Source organism: Lonchura striata, chromosome 2, assembly GCF_046129695.1.
Source record: "Lonchura striata isolate bLonStr1 chromosome 2, bLonStr1.mat, whole genome shotgun sequence".
Taxonomy (NCBI): domain Eukaryota; kingdom Metazoa; phylum Chordata; class Aves; order Passeriformes; family Estrildidae; genus Lonchura; species Lonchura striata.
In genome coordinates this window covers 87,790,998-87,808,817 of record NC_134604.1, presented here as the reverse complement: position 1 = coordinate 87,808,817, position 17,820 = coordinate 87,790,998, and the positions used below count along the sequence as shown (strand labels likewise).

The 17,820-nt window shown below is 42.9% G+C and overlaps 1 protein-coding gene across 1 annotated transcript; it reads right to left on the bottom strand.

Moving 5' to 3' along the window:
- Window positions 1-4,321: 4,321 nt before the first annotated feature.
- Window positions 4,322-17,533, bottom strand: IL1R2 (interleukin 1 receptor type 2). Its single transcript, XM_021538776.2, has 9 exons — window positions 17,478-17,533; window positions 15,844-15,975; window positions 15,490-15,748; window positions 13,203-13,377; window positions 11,633-11,804; window positions 9,870-9,935; window positions 9,021-9,156; window positions 6,607-6,752; window positions 4,322-5,293 (listed from the first exon to the last, which is right to left on the bottom strand). Exons 1-9 carry the CDS (start codon window positions 17,497-17,499, stop codon window positions 5,166-5,168), a joined length of 1,236 nt encoding a protein of 411 aa, XP_021394451.2. The 5' UTR covers window positions 17,500-17,533; the 3' UTR covers window positions 4,322-5,165.
- Between the last annotated feature and the right edge of the window lie 287 nt (window positions 17,534-17,820).

The window sequence follows — 17,820 nt, the reverse complement described above, 5'->3', positions numbered from 1 at the left end:
AAGCAGTCTTCTAGGGATGGAAGTTGGATACCACTGCCACATATCATTACTGCACTCTTTTCTCCTTGGCTCCAGTGACCTGACATTCACAGCAGAGACATCACTCCTGCTGCTTGCTTGCAGTCTATGAGACCTGCTGGCCTGAGCCAGGAAGCTCCTGGTACCCTCACTGGGGTGCCATTTCTCCATCTTGGTTCCCAGTGGATGGTCAGAAATGAATGCCACAGAAGCAGCCATTGAACAGTAAAATAAAATAAACAAACAGAAAGTTGCATTTAAGAGAATAAGTGGAAAACAACATAATAGCATTTAAGGACTTCCTTCTCCTCCTCTTTGCATAACAGAGACACATAAAAGGCCATAAGAAGAGTTAAATTATCTCTTAAATAATGGTTTTTTTTAGAGACTGGATCACTCCACCATTAAAGCCAACTCTCATTAAGGGCTATTTTCCAGGGGCAACTGGCACCTCCTGGCAGATTTTAAAAGACTGGAACTTTGGACATGTCTACCAAAACATCCAGCAATTGTGTTCAGTTTTTAATTCTTTGATCTGCCAGCCCTTACAAGCTAGTAAGGACTGTAATTATGAGCAAGGCCGATTTAACTGAGGAAATAATAATAACACAGTAATTAAACTCTTAGATGGCATTTTTTATCTTCAGCAGTCCAGCCTTTTCCAATGGAGGTAAAGAACACAAAGCCAGAGGACATGATTCAGCCTTGCAGGAGGACCCCATGCTGTCACACACATCAAATCCTATTCATAGCTGTACCCAGCTCTAGGTTTGAAGTAATTTATTTTCCTACCATTACTCCTGCTGAGATGCTCTTTCAGGACCTCACTGCTGCAGTAACTAGAGGCATCTAAATTTCGGTTATACATTTCTTACTCCAGTCTTATTATGCAGCCTCTTTCATTGGTGGAAATAATTACATGCCCTTACTTTTTACTCTCCCTTTGGATGAATTTATGGGCAGTTATCATGGCCTGTCATTGCCTTTTCAGGCAGAAGATAAGCTTGAATTGTTTATTCTCACAAGTTCTCCATTCCCCCACACTCTTCCGCCCATGTTTATGTTCTCCTATGCAATCTGTATTTCCTAAATGGCACTACTCAATATGGTGGTAGTAATAATCATCATCAATGAGACAGTAGTAATCATCGTGATCTTATATGTATCATCAACATCTTCTATGTTCTTTCCTATTAAAAAGCAATCAGTCACAGAATTCTGCCACTCTTAGGTGGAGAAGTGAATCTCAGTTCTTTCTCTACCATGCTTCTTCCTGCATTTTACTAGCTTAGATTCATCTGAAAAACTACCTATCAACTGCAATCAAAGGCAGGGCACTTGTTTCTTCCCTGAGCTGATAAATCTTGCCCACTCACAAGAAGGGGACCTGCAAGAAAGCTGGAGAGGGACTGTTTACAAGACCATGCAGTGATAGGACAAGGGAGAATGGCTTTAAACAGAAAGAGTGTAGAGTTAGATTAGGTAGTAGGAAGAAATTTGTCACTGTGAGGGTTGTGAGGCACTGTAATAGGTTGCACAGAGAAACTGTGGGTGCCCCAGCCCTGAAAGTGTTCAAAGCCAGGTTGGATGGGGCTTTGAGTAACCTCCTAGTGGAAAGTGTCCCTGCCCATGGCAGGAGGACTGGAATTAGATGATCCTTGAGATCCCTTCCAACCTGAATCATTCTACAATTTAATGATAAGAAAGAGGACCAAGTTTCCAGCATTCACAGGCTAGCACAGTAATGATGATGAGACCAAAGAAACCACTGTGTCTTGCCCACACTCTCCTTTGGAGTGTTCTCAAAACAGTCGAAAGATCAGCCATGGTAAGGCCCAGTCAAAGCAAAAAGAGTGGTAGTAACATACTGAGGGTACATGTAATCACACCCTTTAATTAATTTGTTCTGCAATGTCTCCAACTTGAAAGCCACAAGTCACTTGAGAGTCTTTTTTGCAAGTAAACAAACAACATCAACTACTTCCAGTCATAGCCTGGCCTCTTAGCACTTATGACGAAGTACATTTGGGAGCCAAAGCAAGCAAACATTATGATTCATTTATCCCACAGCTTAGCAGATGGATAAACTAAACCTTTATAACCAAGGCAGAACAGGACCTCTACAGCTTTAAATGAATAGCACCATTTAAGCCTCATGAGACAGAAACACTGGAAATGCTTCATTATCCACAAAGGAATCAAGATGTGCATTTCTACGAAATTCATGTACATGTAAGTAAAGTTCCTGGGGCACAACTCAAAAGATGACAAACTAGAAAAACAGTGAGAAAGAGAGGACCTTCACTTCTTATCAGGACTGAAATACTGACCTTTTCAACATGTTACAAAGGAGTTTGCCGTTTACACCTGAAGTCATTGTCAAGTTCTGGGACAATTTAGACTGGGGCAAAAACTTAAAATGGATAGAAGGAACACACAACTATAAAAGCCAAACTACACTTTGTAGTTAAAGATTCAGAAATGGATGAACTTCCCAAGCTCTAACAAGTGAGCTTGGTTCTACATAATTTTTCAGAGGTTTCCTCATTATTATTATTATTATTATTATTATTATTATTATTATTATTAGTGCCTCGCTGAAGAATTTCAGGAAAATAATATGCTCTTCTTGAAAACTGACTGGAGTTATATTTCAGTTGCTTTATTAAGCTTTTACATTGTGAATACTAAGTATAGACTGGTAGTTTCCAGTGCAATTAACACATTAAAGTAGAATATATATACACATATATGTATTTAAGTGGTTTTCTTATCAATGACATGAGTTTGTCCACTGGAAGCAAGCTAGTTTTATGATATTTCCTTTCCTATATAACTGTTTTTGCCATTTTTCTGCTGTACCCAGCAGAGCCAGGAAGGAGCAGGCAGACACTGTCTGCCATGGGAGCTGAGAGCTGTGGAAAGGGTGACAGGCCCCAGCACACCTGCAGTCACTCAGCAGACTTCCTGGTCCCAGCAGGGATCTCTGTACTTCAGCCATGCACACACAGGACAGCTCTTTCTTTTCTTCCTGTAATAGCTGTGGCACTTCATGACCACACAATCTGTGAGTCACAAATGTTTTTCCAAGGCACCAACTAGATATTTTCAGCCTCCCTCTTACGTTGGATTCCACAATATATACATTTGGGCCTGCCACTCTTACATTATTTTCATTTAGTGCAAACCTGTGCTTGCTCTGCACAGAGCTGCCAGCATTAAAGTAATTTCCCAAGAAAGCCCAGCAGCTTTGACTACATCACAGGGTGTCTCTGAGTTTTAGACTGATTCTTTTTGTAACCTTTCTGATAACCCAAAATTCAGTGATCCACAACCAGTCATTCCTGTATCCATGAATCCATGCAGAATAGATTCATCTCACTTTGTCTTAAACCGGTGGAAAAAAGACAGACACCTTTGAGATGCAACTCATCCCATTTATTTTAGAGAGAAGTCTTTCTCCATTGAGTGGAGAGGAAACATCAGTGGCTATCTTGGATTACCGGTATTTCTTTAGGCTTTGTGAAGGCTGGATGAGAGGTATGCCACCCTAGGCTATCCTTTACAGCTGCAAGGTTATGGATAGAGAGTTCTCAACTCCAAAATATAAGAATTATGTTCTACTTTTTTTTGCCCTGCTGGACCTGTTGCTTTACAGACTTGAGGCAAAAAACACTTTAATTAGCTGTTCATACCTAAAACACTATTCCTGGCAATTCCAAAACACTCATCCTCCTGTATGCATGCGTCCCCTCCCCAGCTACTAGAATTAAAAATGTAACTTTTTTGTCTTGATCAGTGAAGATCAACTGTATGTGCAGGTCAACCCTTGTTTTCACTCGCTCCCACATTTATTTAAGAGTTTTGTTTGAGAACCAGCAGATGAAATTATTTGGTGCTCTTCACATTATATTTAGGTTTGGTTTGAGTGCTACTCTGGTCAAACATTAGTTATGCTGCCTATTTAGATGGATAACATCAAGACCACATACACTGAAAACTAGAAAATAGTTGTTAACTCAATTTGTGTTTCCTGAAAACAACTTTTGTACAAAAAGCCTTTATCCTGGATGCTAATTCATGCCAAGACCATAGTACACCAGTCTTTTCCCCTCTGTAAGTGTGCCTCTGAAGTTGTTGTAGATAGATGAGCTCTCTGGAAAATGCTATAAACCAACACTGTCCCAGGAACAAGGTAACCTTGTCCTCATTACATCCATAATTTTTCCAAAGAGAAACATTGTGGTGCAGAGCCCTGAATTCTTGATATCTCATATGTCACATCTCAACTCGCACACCAGCATTTTGGTTTGGGTTTATTTGTTTACCATTTTTCCACATAACATTTTTAAAACTTAAATAAACTATGTTGCCCTTGTGTATAATGATACAGATCAGTGTAAAATATTTACATTATGTAGGTCACTTGTTCAAATCTATCTGTAAAATATTTACATTGTGTAGTACCTGAAGACATTTATTTATGAGGAAAGCCTTCAGAATATTATACAGATGGAGTTATCTCTGGGGGAGGGATATTCTGAGACAGTCTATTTAAGCAGAGTGTAATCCAAACAGTGAACAAAATTAGTTTTTCTTTTGAGAAGTTCATAGATATACAGTTGCCGTGACAACTGCATTTGGCTCTGAAAAGGGAAAACAAATGCCTCTTTGTAGATTCAAGTAAAATAAATTTAGTGTGGTTGCACAGAAAAATAGTTTTTTCCCTCTAGTGTCAAATAGCCCTTCTGTAGAAAGCTTCCTTAGCTTCTCATTTTAGACTTCAAGGGTTTCTTATCCTTTTTTTGAAAAAACAGTATATCTATTGGAATTACAAAGGGTGAGAGCACCTCCCTTTCCCTACCCTTCCCATATCCAGAGCATAATTTTGTGTTCCAAAATTCTACAGATTGCACCCTAGTTGCAAAATAATAGAACCAGATTTCCTGCATCTAAGTAGCATAAAAATGCAAACTTATATTCTTAACTTCAACAGATCATAGAAGACTGAGAAAAGTGGGAAAGAGATGTTATTATTGGTCTGTTGGGAATGCAGTATATCAGGTCTGAAATGCTTGCTGTGTCTGATGTGAGAGATAGCCAGGGTGATTTTTTGTTCTGTTGACAGTTGGAGAGCCAAGTAGATTTTACACCTTTGGTATTGTATATCCTTTATCAGCTCTCTGCTTCCACCACTTGTGCATGCACACCCCTCCCACGATCAAACAGGCCAGTGCAACAGGAATCATTGCAATGTACCAGGACAGACCAACAGCTGGAAAAGTAAACAAATTAAGTGTTAGAAAAACAGAAAAAAAAAAAAAACCAAACAGAAAAAAAACAATGAACTCCCAGGAACATAATTCTCTACACACAAGTTGGAAGAGGAGAAATGACAATAGAAAGGATGTCTGCAAGTTAACATTCCAGCAGGGCTTATCACCTTTGAAAGGAAGAGATCTATTGATTGGGCACTCTGGAAAATGTGTTCATGAAGATAGAAGGAAGGATTGGAAAACAACAGAGAGTGAGAATTTAAAGTTCAATCTTTTGCATACACCTAATTTTCTAAACCCCTGATCAGAGCAGCTGTGTGCTTTCTATCTTGGTTTGTTAAAAGCACAGACATTCCAAGCAGGAAATCCAAGCACTGTATGGGGCAGGAATACTTAACAATTAGTCCACCCTCAAGTTATGTTAATAATTTTTTCCTACAGAGCAGCTTATAAATTAGTAACAATCAACCCAAGACTCAAAACTTCTTCCTAAATGCAGCCAATTTCCAATGCCAGTGTCTGTCTAGACCATTCTGGATTGTTCCAATGTGTACTGCCTATTCTGTAGTTATTCCTTTGTAGCTCATGGAAGACAAGGGCAGCACATGATCCAGCAAAATGAGTACCAATCTCTCATAGGGTGCTGGAGTGAGTCATAACTGATAATGAAGTCTCAAAGGGTTCATGTGCCTTTCTAAGACAGTGTGAGCAAGCTTTGGTGATTCACCAATGTCATGCAAAGAAACAATTAACATTGCTTCACATTTTTTATACAGCTGGTTCTTGGCCAATGGTTTATCACACTGCAACATTAATTGTGCTGAGTTTAGGTCTTCTCTTCCCATCACTAGGAGCCAAAATAACAACACCCATCATAATTTACACTTCTCGATATTTTGGCAGTAGTCTGTGCATGAGGAAAAGAAACACTAATCATTTATTCTGTAATTGTCTTTTTTTTCTCTACTTGTTGAGGAACTGGAAGAGATTTGGCATTGCTGCAAAGACAGTTTGCCAGAAGTCTCACTGGAACACTTATTTCACAAAGTGTATCTAAACTGGAGTTTTATCTTTTATCCAATAAACAGATATACCAGCACAGACAGATCCTTATCCCTGCATAAAAGACAGTAAATTACCTACAGAAGGTGCATTTTGTGAATAGGCTGTATCAAAGACTACAGGTGAAAGAGGCAACGAGATTTTCCCCAGGCAGTAACTCTAGCCTCTTACAGCATAAACAGGATCAGATGATAATTTAGCATTACAATAATAATAAAAATTATCAAAAATAAGCAGTAAAAATAACTACCTTCCTGCTTGACTCTTGTTGGCAGTTCTTGGTATCCATATCTGTTCTGGGCCAGACAGGTGAAGTCTGTGTAAAAGTCCACTTCTTCAACAGAATCAAAAATCAGTGGTACTTCAATGAAGTTCTCACCATTTTCTACAATTTCTCTGGAAGAATAATAAAGATTTAATGTTAAGTATTTTAATAAGATAGCTTTTCTCTATTTGATGTGTTCATTGTAACAGCACATTGCAAGAAAATGCATTGGATATTAGTTTATTTCTGAACCAGTCCCTCAGCATTCAAGGATGCCCGTTGTCTTCAGCCCAGTTGTGCTAATTACTTGAGTCCCAGTGAGCACCTATCCTTCCTATCACCTACCCTGACGTTTTTGGAGTCTAGAGGAAAAAAAAAGACCTGGATTTGTCTTGGAAAAATAAAAAAAAGGGAGGGGGAAAAGGCAAGAGGAATTCTGTGTATCTTTGATACATTAGCATTCTGCAAGGACCTAATTCCTTCTCTCTGCCCACCTGAAGTTAATTCTTACAATCAGCTAGAAGAGGACATATGGAGCACATAACCCTGCAAATGTTCTCTGAGAAAGCTGAACCACCATTTCTATCACATGCTCAAAGCCAGTAGCTCAATATAAGAAACTGTCCAAGAAGTTTCCAGCTAATTTCAACATGGTTATTTTAGTAGTACCACTATTTGAAAGTGGTTTTTTAGCTGGAGTCAAACATTTACCCTTGATATTTTAGTCATTACCAGAGCAGTTGTCCATTATGTGCCTGCATTGCACAGCAGCAATCCCTGGGTGCTCCTCTCAGGAGCTCTTCACCAGAGATTTCTGCAGGGAATTTGTTTTCCCAGTGGCATTTGAGCTGTTTTGTCATGCTGCCATAATGAGGGCTTCCAGCAGAATTGGGGTGTCTCACACACTGTGGGTCCTGCAGGAACCTCATCTGTCACTATCAGTGTGCTTGTGCAATTGTATGATAATATATAACAGCAATAATGATAGTAGTAGGCATAACAAAAATAATTTTTAAAGTCTAAGTAATAAAGTGTTGCTCTATTCTAAAGCCTGCAGAGACTATACCTGCAGTACATTTTTATGGTTCCTGGCCACAAGTTCAATGCATTTTCACTTATCCGTATAAACAAGATCAATTTCTCCAGTCATGCTGTGGGGAATGGGAAAACACCTAAAGGCCTGGGCATTCACCTGAGTTCTTATGTTACCTCTGGCTGCAGCATGTCCAGGCTGTTATCTGGCACTGGTGGCCACAAAGTGACAAACCATCTCACATCCATAAGAGTTAAACATTCTTGTCCCTCAAAAAACAGATGCTACACCCCCAAACTCTGTTGGAAAGGGCCCCTAGCCCATGTTAAACCCTAATCAATAGCCAGAAGCCCTTTGGGAAGGTGCTAGCTGATGTGTGACCAGTTTAGGAAGTAACAGCAGAGGCAATGGCATCTCAGAGCCAAGGAACCTTCTAGGGTCGTTCCATCAGTACAGGCAGAGCCACCAGGCAAGGGTAATGGTCTGTTTTGGAACTCCAAGCTTCATGAAACAAGAAACTAAACAAGCTGATTTGGTACTCAGTGAAGAGACTTCAGACAGAAAGTTTTGTTCACATTTACAGAAACAGTAGAGATATGCCCAGATGAAGTGAGTTACTCAGGTAACTCATCACAGGTACAGAATGCAGGTATCTTGCCCTTTCCTAGTGGGAAAAGCCTTGAGGTATATAGCTATGAGGCAGCTGAGAGAAGGCTCCTCAAGACTGAGACACATTATGAATCAGGGCAAGAGGATCCTGTTTCTCTCTCCCACCAGCATTCCCTTCAGCACTACCCCAGCATCTGTTCTAGCACTCAGCAGGTGTCTGTGTGAGACAGTTTAACTCACTAATGTGGAAAAGAACAAGCTTAGGGGAGGAAACAGTGTTATTTATTAAACAAAACAAAAACCATCAAACCACTAGATAATTTTCTGTTGTCTCAGTGTATTCTGAGAACCTCATGAATGTCAGGGAGAGAACATTGCCACTTGCTGGCATGAGGTAAGGAGAGTGGTAAGAGAAGCTCTGGGAAGGATCAAGTCTCCTTGCTTTCCAATGCAGCCAGCCCTTACAACAGCTCAGTTGCTCATGAAAATGAAAATGAAAATGAAAATAAAGTTTGCCTCAAAGTTGTCTCATTTGCAAAATGCATGCACAAAAAACAGAGATAAAGCATTTATTTAATTGACTGGTTGGACTTGGGGGTTTATTTGCTTGCCTGCCCATTTTTTTCCTCATCTCTCACCTTCACTTCAGATCTGTCCATTTCCCATTTCATTACCTGGCATTCAGCTGCACTGAGAGCCCCTGTAGCACTGCAGGTTAGAACAATAAGCACAAGGAAGCACTTTCAGGCAGACTTACTGTCGTTCCCCCTCTGTAACTCTGCTTTGTTTATAAACCATGTCAACGCTGCTGTCATTTGCCAGCCATTCTACATCAGTTTGGAAATGGCTGCTCAGCCCAACGAACACTTTGCACGGGAGAGTCATCTTGGAGCCTGTCAAAAAAAAAAAAAATAAAAATTGAAAAACAATTTAGACACATATGAAGAACTACTCTTTCTTTTGTTGAAAACCAACAACTCCAGTGAGAGATCCCACACACGTCAAGAACCACTATTTTCAAAACTGAAGTTAATCTCCAGATTGCTTTTGATCCCCTACTCCTTGGCAGCAAGACCTTTCAGTGTGGCAGTCCTTCCCACTGCTAACCAGATAATTTCCCTATTGCAACACCTACCAGGCCTTGCACTAAACACATTCCCCAGAGGCAAGGCTGTGTCCCCACGGCCTTGCCCCTTCTGACATCGTGCAGCCCGAAGGGCGCGGTGTGATCTACCCTTCTGCAGCAGCTGCATTAACCAGCAGCACAGCTTCACTCAGAGATGCTGCAGGTGAGGACATTCAGCTGAAGGTTGGACTTCCGGGGATAAAGTGATTTTGCAGAATTTCTGAGATTTTTAACCTCTATAATTACTGTAACTCAGGAATAAGGCGATTTCAGACTGATGTGTATCTATATTATATGGAAGCATATCTATAAACCCAGAAGACAGCATCTGGTTGTAGACGTTAAAAAGCAAACAATACCCCAGAACCAACCCTCAACCAATATAATTGAGATCAAGAACCTACAACAATTTATACCAACAAATTACACAATAAGAGGACCTGCTCTAGTATTAATTTGATTAATATGATTGGGCCTTACCAAGAGCAGCTGATGTTGTCTTTTGGGCTGGATACACAATTATCGGGGTAATTCTCTTCTCTTGCTCTTGGCAGAAAAAGAGAACAGAGTCAGTGCTAAGACAAGAGAAAATGTGGGCATGGCCTCAGAACCAGAAACACGCCACTTCACCCAACATCCGTCGTCTCCCAGAAAGGATTTGATTGCTAGAGTCGCCGAAAGCAGAGACACTGCCGCTGCCTGCCGGGGCCCCGCGGCTGCGGGCACGGGCGGGACCCGCTCCCCGCGGGCCCCGGGGACGGCGGGAGCGACGCGCGCCACGGGCGGCCCCTGCCGGCCGCTCTGCGCAGCAGCGCCCGGGCGCCGCCGTGCCCGCTCCGTGACACCCGGCCCCGCTCCGTGACTCCGGCCCCGCTCCGTGACACCCGGCCCCGCTCCGTGACTCCCGGCCCCGCTCCGTGACACCCGGCCCCGCTCCGTGACACCCGGCCCCGCTCCGTGACACCCGGCCCCGCTCCCTGACTCCCGGCCCCGCTCCCTGACACCCGGCCCCGCTCCCTGACACCCGGCCCGGCCCCGCTCCCTGACTCCCGGCCCCGCTCCCTGACAGCCGGCCCCGCTCCGTGACACCCGGCCCCGCTCCCTGACACCCGGCCCGGCCCCGCTCCCTGACTCCCGGCCCCGCTCCCTGACACCCGGCCCCGCTCCGTGACTCCCGGCCCCGCCCCGTGACTCCCGGCCCCGCTCCGTGACACCCGGCCCCGCTCCCTGACACCCGGCCCCGCTCCGTGACTCCCGGCCCCGCCCCGTGACTCCCGGCCCCGCTCCGTGACTCCCGGCCCCGCTCCCTGACACCCGGCCCCGCTCCCTGACACCCGGCCCCGCTCCCTGACAGCCGGCCCCGCTCCCTGACTCCCGGCCCCGCTCCCTGACTCCCGGCCCCGCTCCGTGACTCCCGGCCCCGCTCCGTGACTCCCGGCCCCGCTCCCTGACACCCGGCCCCGCTCCCTGACTCCCGGCCCCGCCCGGGCCGCCGCCGAATGGCTCCGAGCTCCCCGAAGGGCTCGGCAGTGACACGCCACCTCCTGCCCCAGATATCAATTGTTCCGTTTAACAAGCGCAGGTAGCTGATGAGGGAGCCCCGTTCTGCCAGGGTGGTGCGGGAGCCCCTTCAGGGCCAGGACAAGCACTCCCTTGGCATGAAAGGCTGAGCATGAGCTCCTCTCAATAATTTTATTAGCAAAGAAGAGGTTTTCTTATGTGCTGTGATGCTTTAATGTGTCCATCATTGAATCATGGAACCACAGAATTGTTTAGGTTGGAAGGAACCTTAAATGTTCCTAAAACCTTTCCTAAAAGGTTCCTAGGATTACTGGTTCCAACCCTCCTGCCATGGGCATGGACACTTTCCACTAGACCAGGTTGCTCAAATGCCCATGCAACCTAGCCTTGAGCACTTCCAGGGAGGGAGGTGGGGGCATCCACAACTTATCTGGGCAACCTGTGCCAGTACCTCACTACCCTCACAGTAAAAAACTTCCTCCTAATAGCTATTTTCAACCTGCCCTCTTTCGGTCTGAAGCCATTCACCCTTGTCCTGTCACTTCATGCTCTTGTAAGAAGCCCCTCTCCCATTTCTCTTATAAGCCCCCGTCATGTACTGGTAGCCCACAATTCGGTCACACCAAAGCCTTCTATTTTCCAGGCTGAATGAACCCAATTCTCTCAGCCTTTCCTTGCAGGACAGGTGCTCCATCCCTCTGATCATCTGATACTATACTTACCAACAGTCTCCAGTTGAATTCTCCTGGTGATTTCATATGCTACACCTTCAAATGGAAATGACATCTTGCAGGTGTAATACCCCGCGTCTGTTGGTAGCACAGATGTTATGATCAGAGACGCTGAACCTTTCAGAATGATGAATCTTTCATTCTCTTCCAAAGGCTGAGCATCCTGGAGAAAGGACAGTAACTGGTGTTATGACTCAGATAGCTACACCCTGTGTAACTCTCAGACAAATTATCTCTGTCTCTCTGTTATTAGAAGTTCACTTATCACTGGGAAATCTGAGCAGTTCTGCTTTCCCACCAAAGCACAAGTTCTTTTAATGTGTATCCATCTCTAAAATGCCATGTGGCACTATATGTGTGAAGTGTGAAGAATTGCTATTTTAAGCTATCTATAATGTGTGCACATAGCTCTTCCACAGTGCACAATTTAAGATGGAAAACATACAATAGGCTTTTCCTTGAGTCATCTTAAGACCAATCACACAAGATTTTAGTACCTATGGAGGTTTTCATAATGTTATCCATAGATATCCATGTGTATGTATCCATACTTCCCATACATGACTACAGAAGTGTAATATTCTAAGGCATTCTTTGAAGACAAATACTTGTAATCATGCAGGATTTCACATAACTGTTACTTACGCTGTAAACTATTAGAAATTCCTGCTCTGTATCCATAAGGCTCTGTTCATACCTGGTCTGGAGACCTGCTAGGAGAAGTTATGTTCCTCCCTCATGAAGGTGGAGTAGCTCTTTCTTACATTTGTAACAAGAACCATATTGAGGGGGCAGCCTTTCACTTAGATAAAGTGGGTTAAGTTCCCACTTCTGAAGGGATTCATGAGCAGCAACACTTTGCTGGTATGGTACAGATCATAGCCTAAGTACTGCAAACCAGCCTGTGTATTGCATCCTATGGTAAGGCTACAGCTGCACCAGGCAGAATTTGTGATTATAGTGGGAGTGTAAATAAAAGCTAAATCGAGTTATTATTGAAATGGAAGAAGAATCCCCTTCCCCAGTGTGAAATTGAACAGCCAAAGATGTTGCATTTGTTCTTAGAGGCAAAACCAGGCTTGCCTACTTGAAAAGCAGCAAATTGGGCAGTTAAGCAAGAGAACACTCCAGGCATTATTTAATTCATCCAGTATTTCCAAATGGTGTATTCCAGTTGATTAATGAAAGCTACCCCACCTGAACATGGAGGCAGTATCCCTGGGATGTCCTACTTTATGGGATTCACTAGAGGGGCCATGAAAAGAAGCACAGTGTCAAAGAGAAGGGCCTGATATCAGGTGGCACACCCTGGAGTTGGGTAAGTAATCTAGCTTTATAAAGAGTTGCACTGCCTATGAGAGCATAGAACGTGGAACACTTCATTCTGTGCTGAGTGTGCCCCAGAGAACTTTTCTTAAAATGTATACATCTGCCCCCAAATCCCAGTATATTACACTATGCTAGTGACTTAAACAACATGATGTTCAGGATAAATGTAAAGTGGATATTTATGTGCACAGTTGGGATAAGGCTGTGCACAAAGACGAAGTACATGTTCTACCTTGTACCACTTGAGCTCCAGGCTTGTCCTGTTTGGTGTAAAATCCCACAGGTCAGGACAAACAATCCTTCCAGAGGTGAAAGTGAAGAGGACCTGGGGGTAGGCAATCTCCCAAGCAGCTGTTTTCTCCACAACTGTGAGGTGAATGGAGACCTCGGCACAGTAAGAGGAGTTCCTGGTGACAGAGCAGGGAGAGGTGAGACCCCAAGAGTGGTGAGAGGAACTCAAATAATGCCCTTGGTTTCCTCCTGGCTCCATTTCCCTCATTAACAGAGGCTAAGACTATGATCACACCAGGTGGAATGCTGGAAAATCACTGGTACTGTTCTTTTGGCACAATCGAAACATGTTGCTGACACATCTGCCTCAAGACCTTCAGTCTTTTCTTTTCTTTTTAGTACAACAAGTTTCCTGTGTACCTTTAGGCTGCAGCACGATTTTAACTGTGTGAGGAAGGGGAGCATGTTGACCTGAACAGTAGCAGATGTGTCATGAACCCTCCCCCATTTCCTTGGAAGAGGTTTTGACTGTGAAAACCCTAATGATTACATAAAAAGCTAAAAGCATGTATTACAATACAGCTGCAGATACTATTGCACAACCATAGACATTTTCTGCAAATACATGTAATTTTCTGTAGCAAATAAGGCATTCTGCCTTTGAAAGGTTTGTAATATTCAACTTTTCTTTCTGGCCCCAAGTGGCAATCATTTCCAGTCCTAAGGAAGACCACACTGGGAGAGACAGATGCTTAAATTCCACCCTTTACAACCTCAGGAACCCTGCTTCAGAGATGCCTTTACTCAGGACAGTGCATAATCCTTGAAGGTGCCAGTGAAGCCAGGGAGGCTGGGCTGCCACCTCCAGGAGAGCAGCTGTGGGCTGCAAGCAGGCAGACTGACAATATTGCCAGGGCACTGTGGCCATCTGTCATGTACAGGCCAGATGCCCAAATCCAAAATATTTTTTCCACAGAACACAGAAGCAGAGATCTGTGATAATTTGCTGCTACCTTCATTTTACAGAGTTGATAAAAAGATCTGCTGCCTTCCCTGCGGGATAATTTGTAAAGGAAATGTAATTTGCTTATGCTTTATTAATCATGTAATAATGTTAGCAATGAAGTTACCTGCTTGGCTCTTGCATGTCGTTTCCAAACAAATTTCACAGCATTTTACTAGATCTCTCAGTAACACTGCCACAATGTTATATATTGTCAAAGTGAGACAGAATAGTCCAAAAAGAGGATTTAAAAGCACTCTTGGATATCTCAGGCAACTATTCTGCTCCAGAGCATTTACAACCTTTTGTTGTTTGGGCTTCACTACCAGTATGTTCTCTTCTGCTCCACAACTTAAATTGCTGCTGAGACGTGGGGAAAGGCCAACCTGAGCATGATTTCTCAGCTTGTCCATCTCTTCTACTGCTAACACACATCCCTCACAAGGTGTGCCGTGAAATCAAGGAGACCTTGCTGTTCACAAGCAGCTCCAGGGATGTAGAGATATGTTCTCCAGGATAAACCCCAGAGCTAATTGCCAGAGGTATACTGAGAGGCCAGCTGGCAGCAGGAGATGGCAGGGGACAGGGACCTGGAACATCTTCAGAAGTTCAAGCTCTAAGGGTGATGGGATTTTTTGCCTTCCTCAGTCTTTGACAAATCCAGACCCTGGCATCTCTTTTGACATGGTACAAGTGCATTGTCAGATTGAAAACACCCAGGAAAATAATTAGTAATATGGCTGGAAAGAGCCATGGCTAACACGGCTCTGCAACACCAAAAGTCTGGTACTAGTCTAGCAAATACACACTGTGTCTCATGAAAAGTCTTCCAACAATACCAAGTCAATCAAATTCTGGTTTAAAATGTGACTCAGAAGAAGAGTGAAGACCAGGGATATGGAAGAGAGAAGAGGAAAGGCACTGCAGAGCCACAACGCCTTCTATGTGCTTCATAAGGCAATCTGAGGTGCAACAGCAAAGCCACTGCCTGCACCATGTCCCACTGATTGGCTGAGAGGTAACTAGAAAAAACTCTGCAGACACTATTCTCCTTATGATTGCAGCCAAAGTGGCAACCCTGTGTCAGCATTTGTCCAGGTTTCAGTACTATAGGAGACACACAACACACTCTAAGGGTCCTGACTTCCCATATTTTTTCTCTCTAATAAGGTCAGCAAGGAAATGATCCAGAAATACTCTGAATGTAACTAGAGTTTAGAATCAAGGTAATGCATTTAGACATAGTCATTTTGTTAGCGAACTAGATTTTCTTTTAAATACCTACCTTCTTGTGCAGATATATACTCCTGAGTCTTCTAGCATCGCTGGTAAAAACCAGAGTGCATTTTCTTTTGCCCAGATTCTTGAATCTTCATCTCTTCCTGATATCATGGTGTTTGAACCATTTTTATACCATGTGATATTAGAGGTCAAGGCAGAGAAATCCAAATGTTTGTATCTGGGGGAAGGACATTTCAGAACCACAGGTTCTCCATGCAGTTCATAGAAGTGTTTGAAAAACACGGTGTGATCTGAGCAGTTTTCTATACAAATCAGAGATATTTTTACGTTACTGTCAGAGAGGAACATTTAAAAGAATGGTGAGGGAAACAGAAGGAAAAAAGACAAATACACTTACCTGTGTTTTTGACTTGCTGAAGTCTGAAAGCAGAGGCACCTACTGTGCACGTCACCAGGACAAAGAAGAGCCCATGCATTTTTTTTCCACAGGAAGTCAGAAGAAGAGAGTCAAAGGAAAGTGTTTTGAAATCTACAAGGAAGTTTATTACAAGACAGATTATATAATCAAAATACTCAACATTATCTAAAGAATTAACTGCTATTTTTCTCACTTCAGACCTGGGGAGCTTTGGTCCATCCTCAGTGAGCAGAAAGGTGTCTCCATCCCTAGTTTATGGGAGCAGAACTGTGGAACCAGAACATCTGGCTTGGCATACACATATCACTTCTAGCCTTTCCCTTTCACTCCAGAAGATGAAAACAGCATACCACAGGATGCTGATGTCCCCACAGCTTTTCAGAGCAATAGCTACAGGTGAAAACATTTACCTCTGCTTATTCTGTGTTAAGATGTGACTGAGGCACAGATCAGCTGCTTCGAGCTGTAGTGTAGTAGCTTGGCTGAACACAGGAGCAAAGTAGGCCAGCTAGTGTGAATCAGACTGCTACAAGCAGAGCAAGCTTTCTTGTCTCCAACAAATGTTTCTGTTGGGACAAAAAACATTGACTCCCATGGCATGTATACCCATCTTGATGGTGGTACACAAGTTTTCAGCATGGAGACTATTACCATCTGTTCTAAACAATAAAAAGATAAGGAAAACCTTGAACAACCTGTCCTGAAAATCAGACAGGGTGGCTGCTAAGGGAAAACAAAATTCTTCTCTGCCAGTCATTCATCAAGTGTCATCTGTATGGACCTGACATGAGCATGGCAGTGTCTGTGTACATCACTGAATGCTTCTAATCTGCCATGAGGCCTCAGCTTCTGCTAGTCAGTTGATTGATCATGCTTTACCTTGGTGTGCCATGGGCAAAAATATATAAAACATGCTGGATAGAGGAACTAGTTTATACTCCGTGTAAGGAATTTATGAACAATACAATACACATATCCACATGATACATTTCCATTTTATGTATAGAAATGGAAATTGCATGCATTTAACATTACCTTAAAACTATGATGAATATTAAATGACTGTACAACTATTCAAATCAAAACCAAAAATAAATATTTCTACCATATAACAAAGCCATATTCATTTGGGCATATTTTTGTATTCTGTCATGCTCATACTTCCAGCATGGTTTGAATCCAAATTTCTTCCTGTTCTAGTAGCTATACTTACCTGACATCTGATAGTTTGACTACAATAAACTATTTCCAGATTATTGTCATCTGTACAACACCACAAAACCAACCTCTTTCTCAATAATACTCTTTCATAACCATAGGTCATCTCCCCTACTCTTAGGTCTGCACAGATTTCCAGGGAATTGCTATGGAGCTCTAGCCTCCCTCGGATACACCTGAACCAGGTGCTAGAGGCATTAACAAGCCCCACAGTTCACATTGATACCCTTTAGCAGGTGAGTTTCTCTCTCTTCAGAGCCTTTGCCTGACAAAAATTCTTAGTTATTCTGTTCAGAGCTTTCTGGTCCCTTTGGTTTAGTAACTAACAATCTCCATAAGCCATTTGAGGGTTTAGGGAAGGTTTTCATTCCCAAATTTCAATCAGATTCACTTACCTGTGTTTCTGTAATCTTTCATGTATAAGCATCTCACAAAAAGAAGCTGTCAGACTGAAAATTCCTGATGAGGACCTTATATAGGGTTGAGTTCAACACACAGCGGAAACTTGTTTCTCATTGCCCAATCAGATTTGTGTCAAAACCAAATAACGTTTTAGACCCAACTTTCTTTCCTTCCGTAGGGTGAGGATAAGTGAAACAGAGGCAGGCACAGAGAGAAAATATGTGTTTGGATTTCCCAAAAAAAGGGGAAGTGACTGCTAAATATATGACTAATCTTCCCCTTTTCTGACGAATGGTAGCTTGCATACATTCATGTCTTCACGTGACTATTTCATAC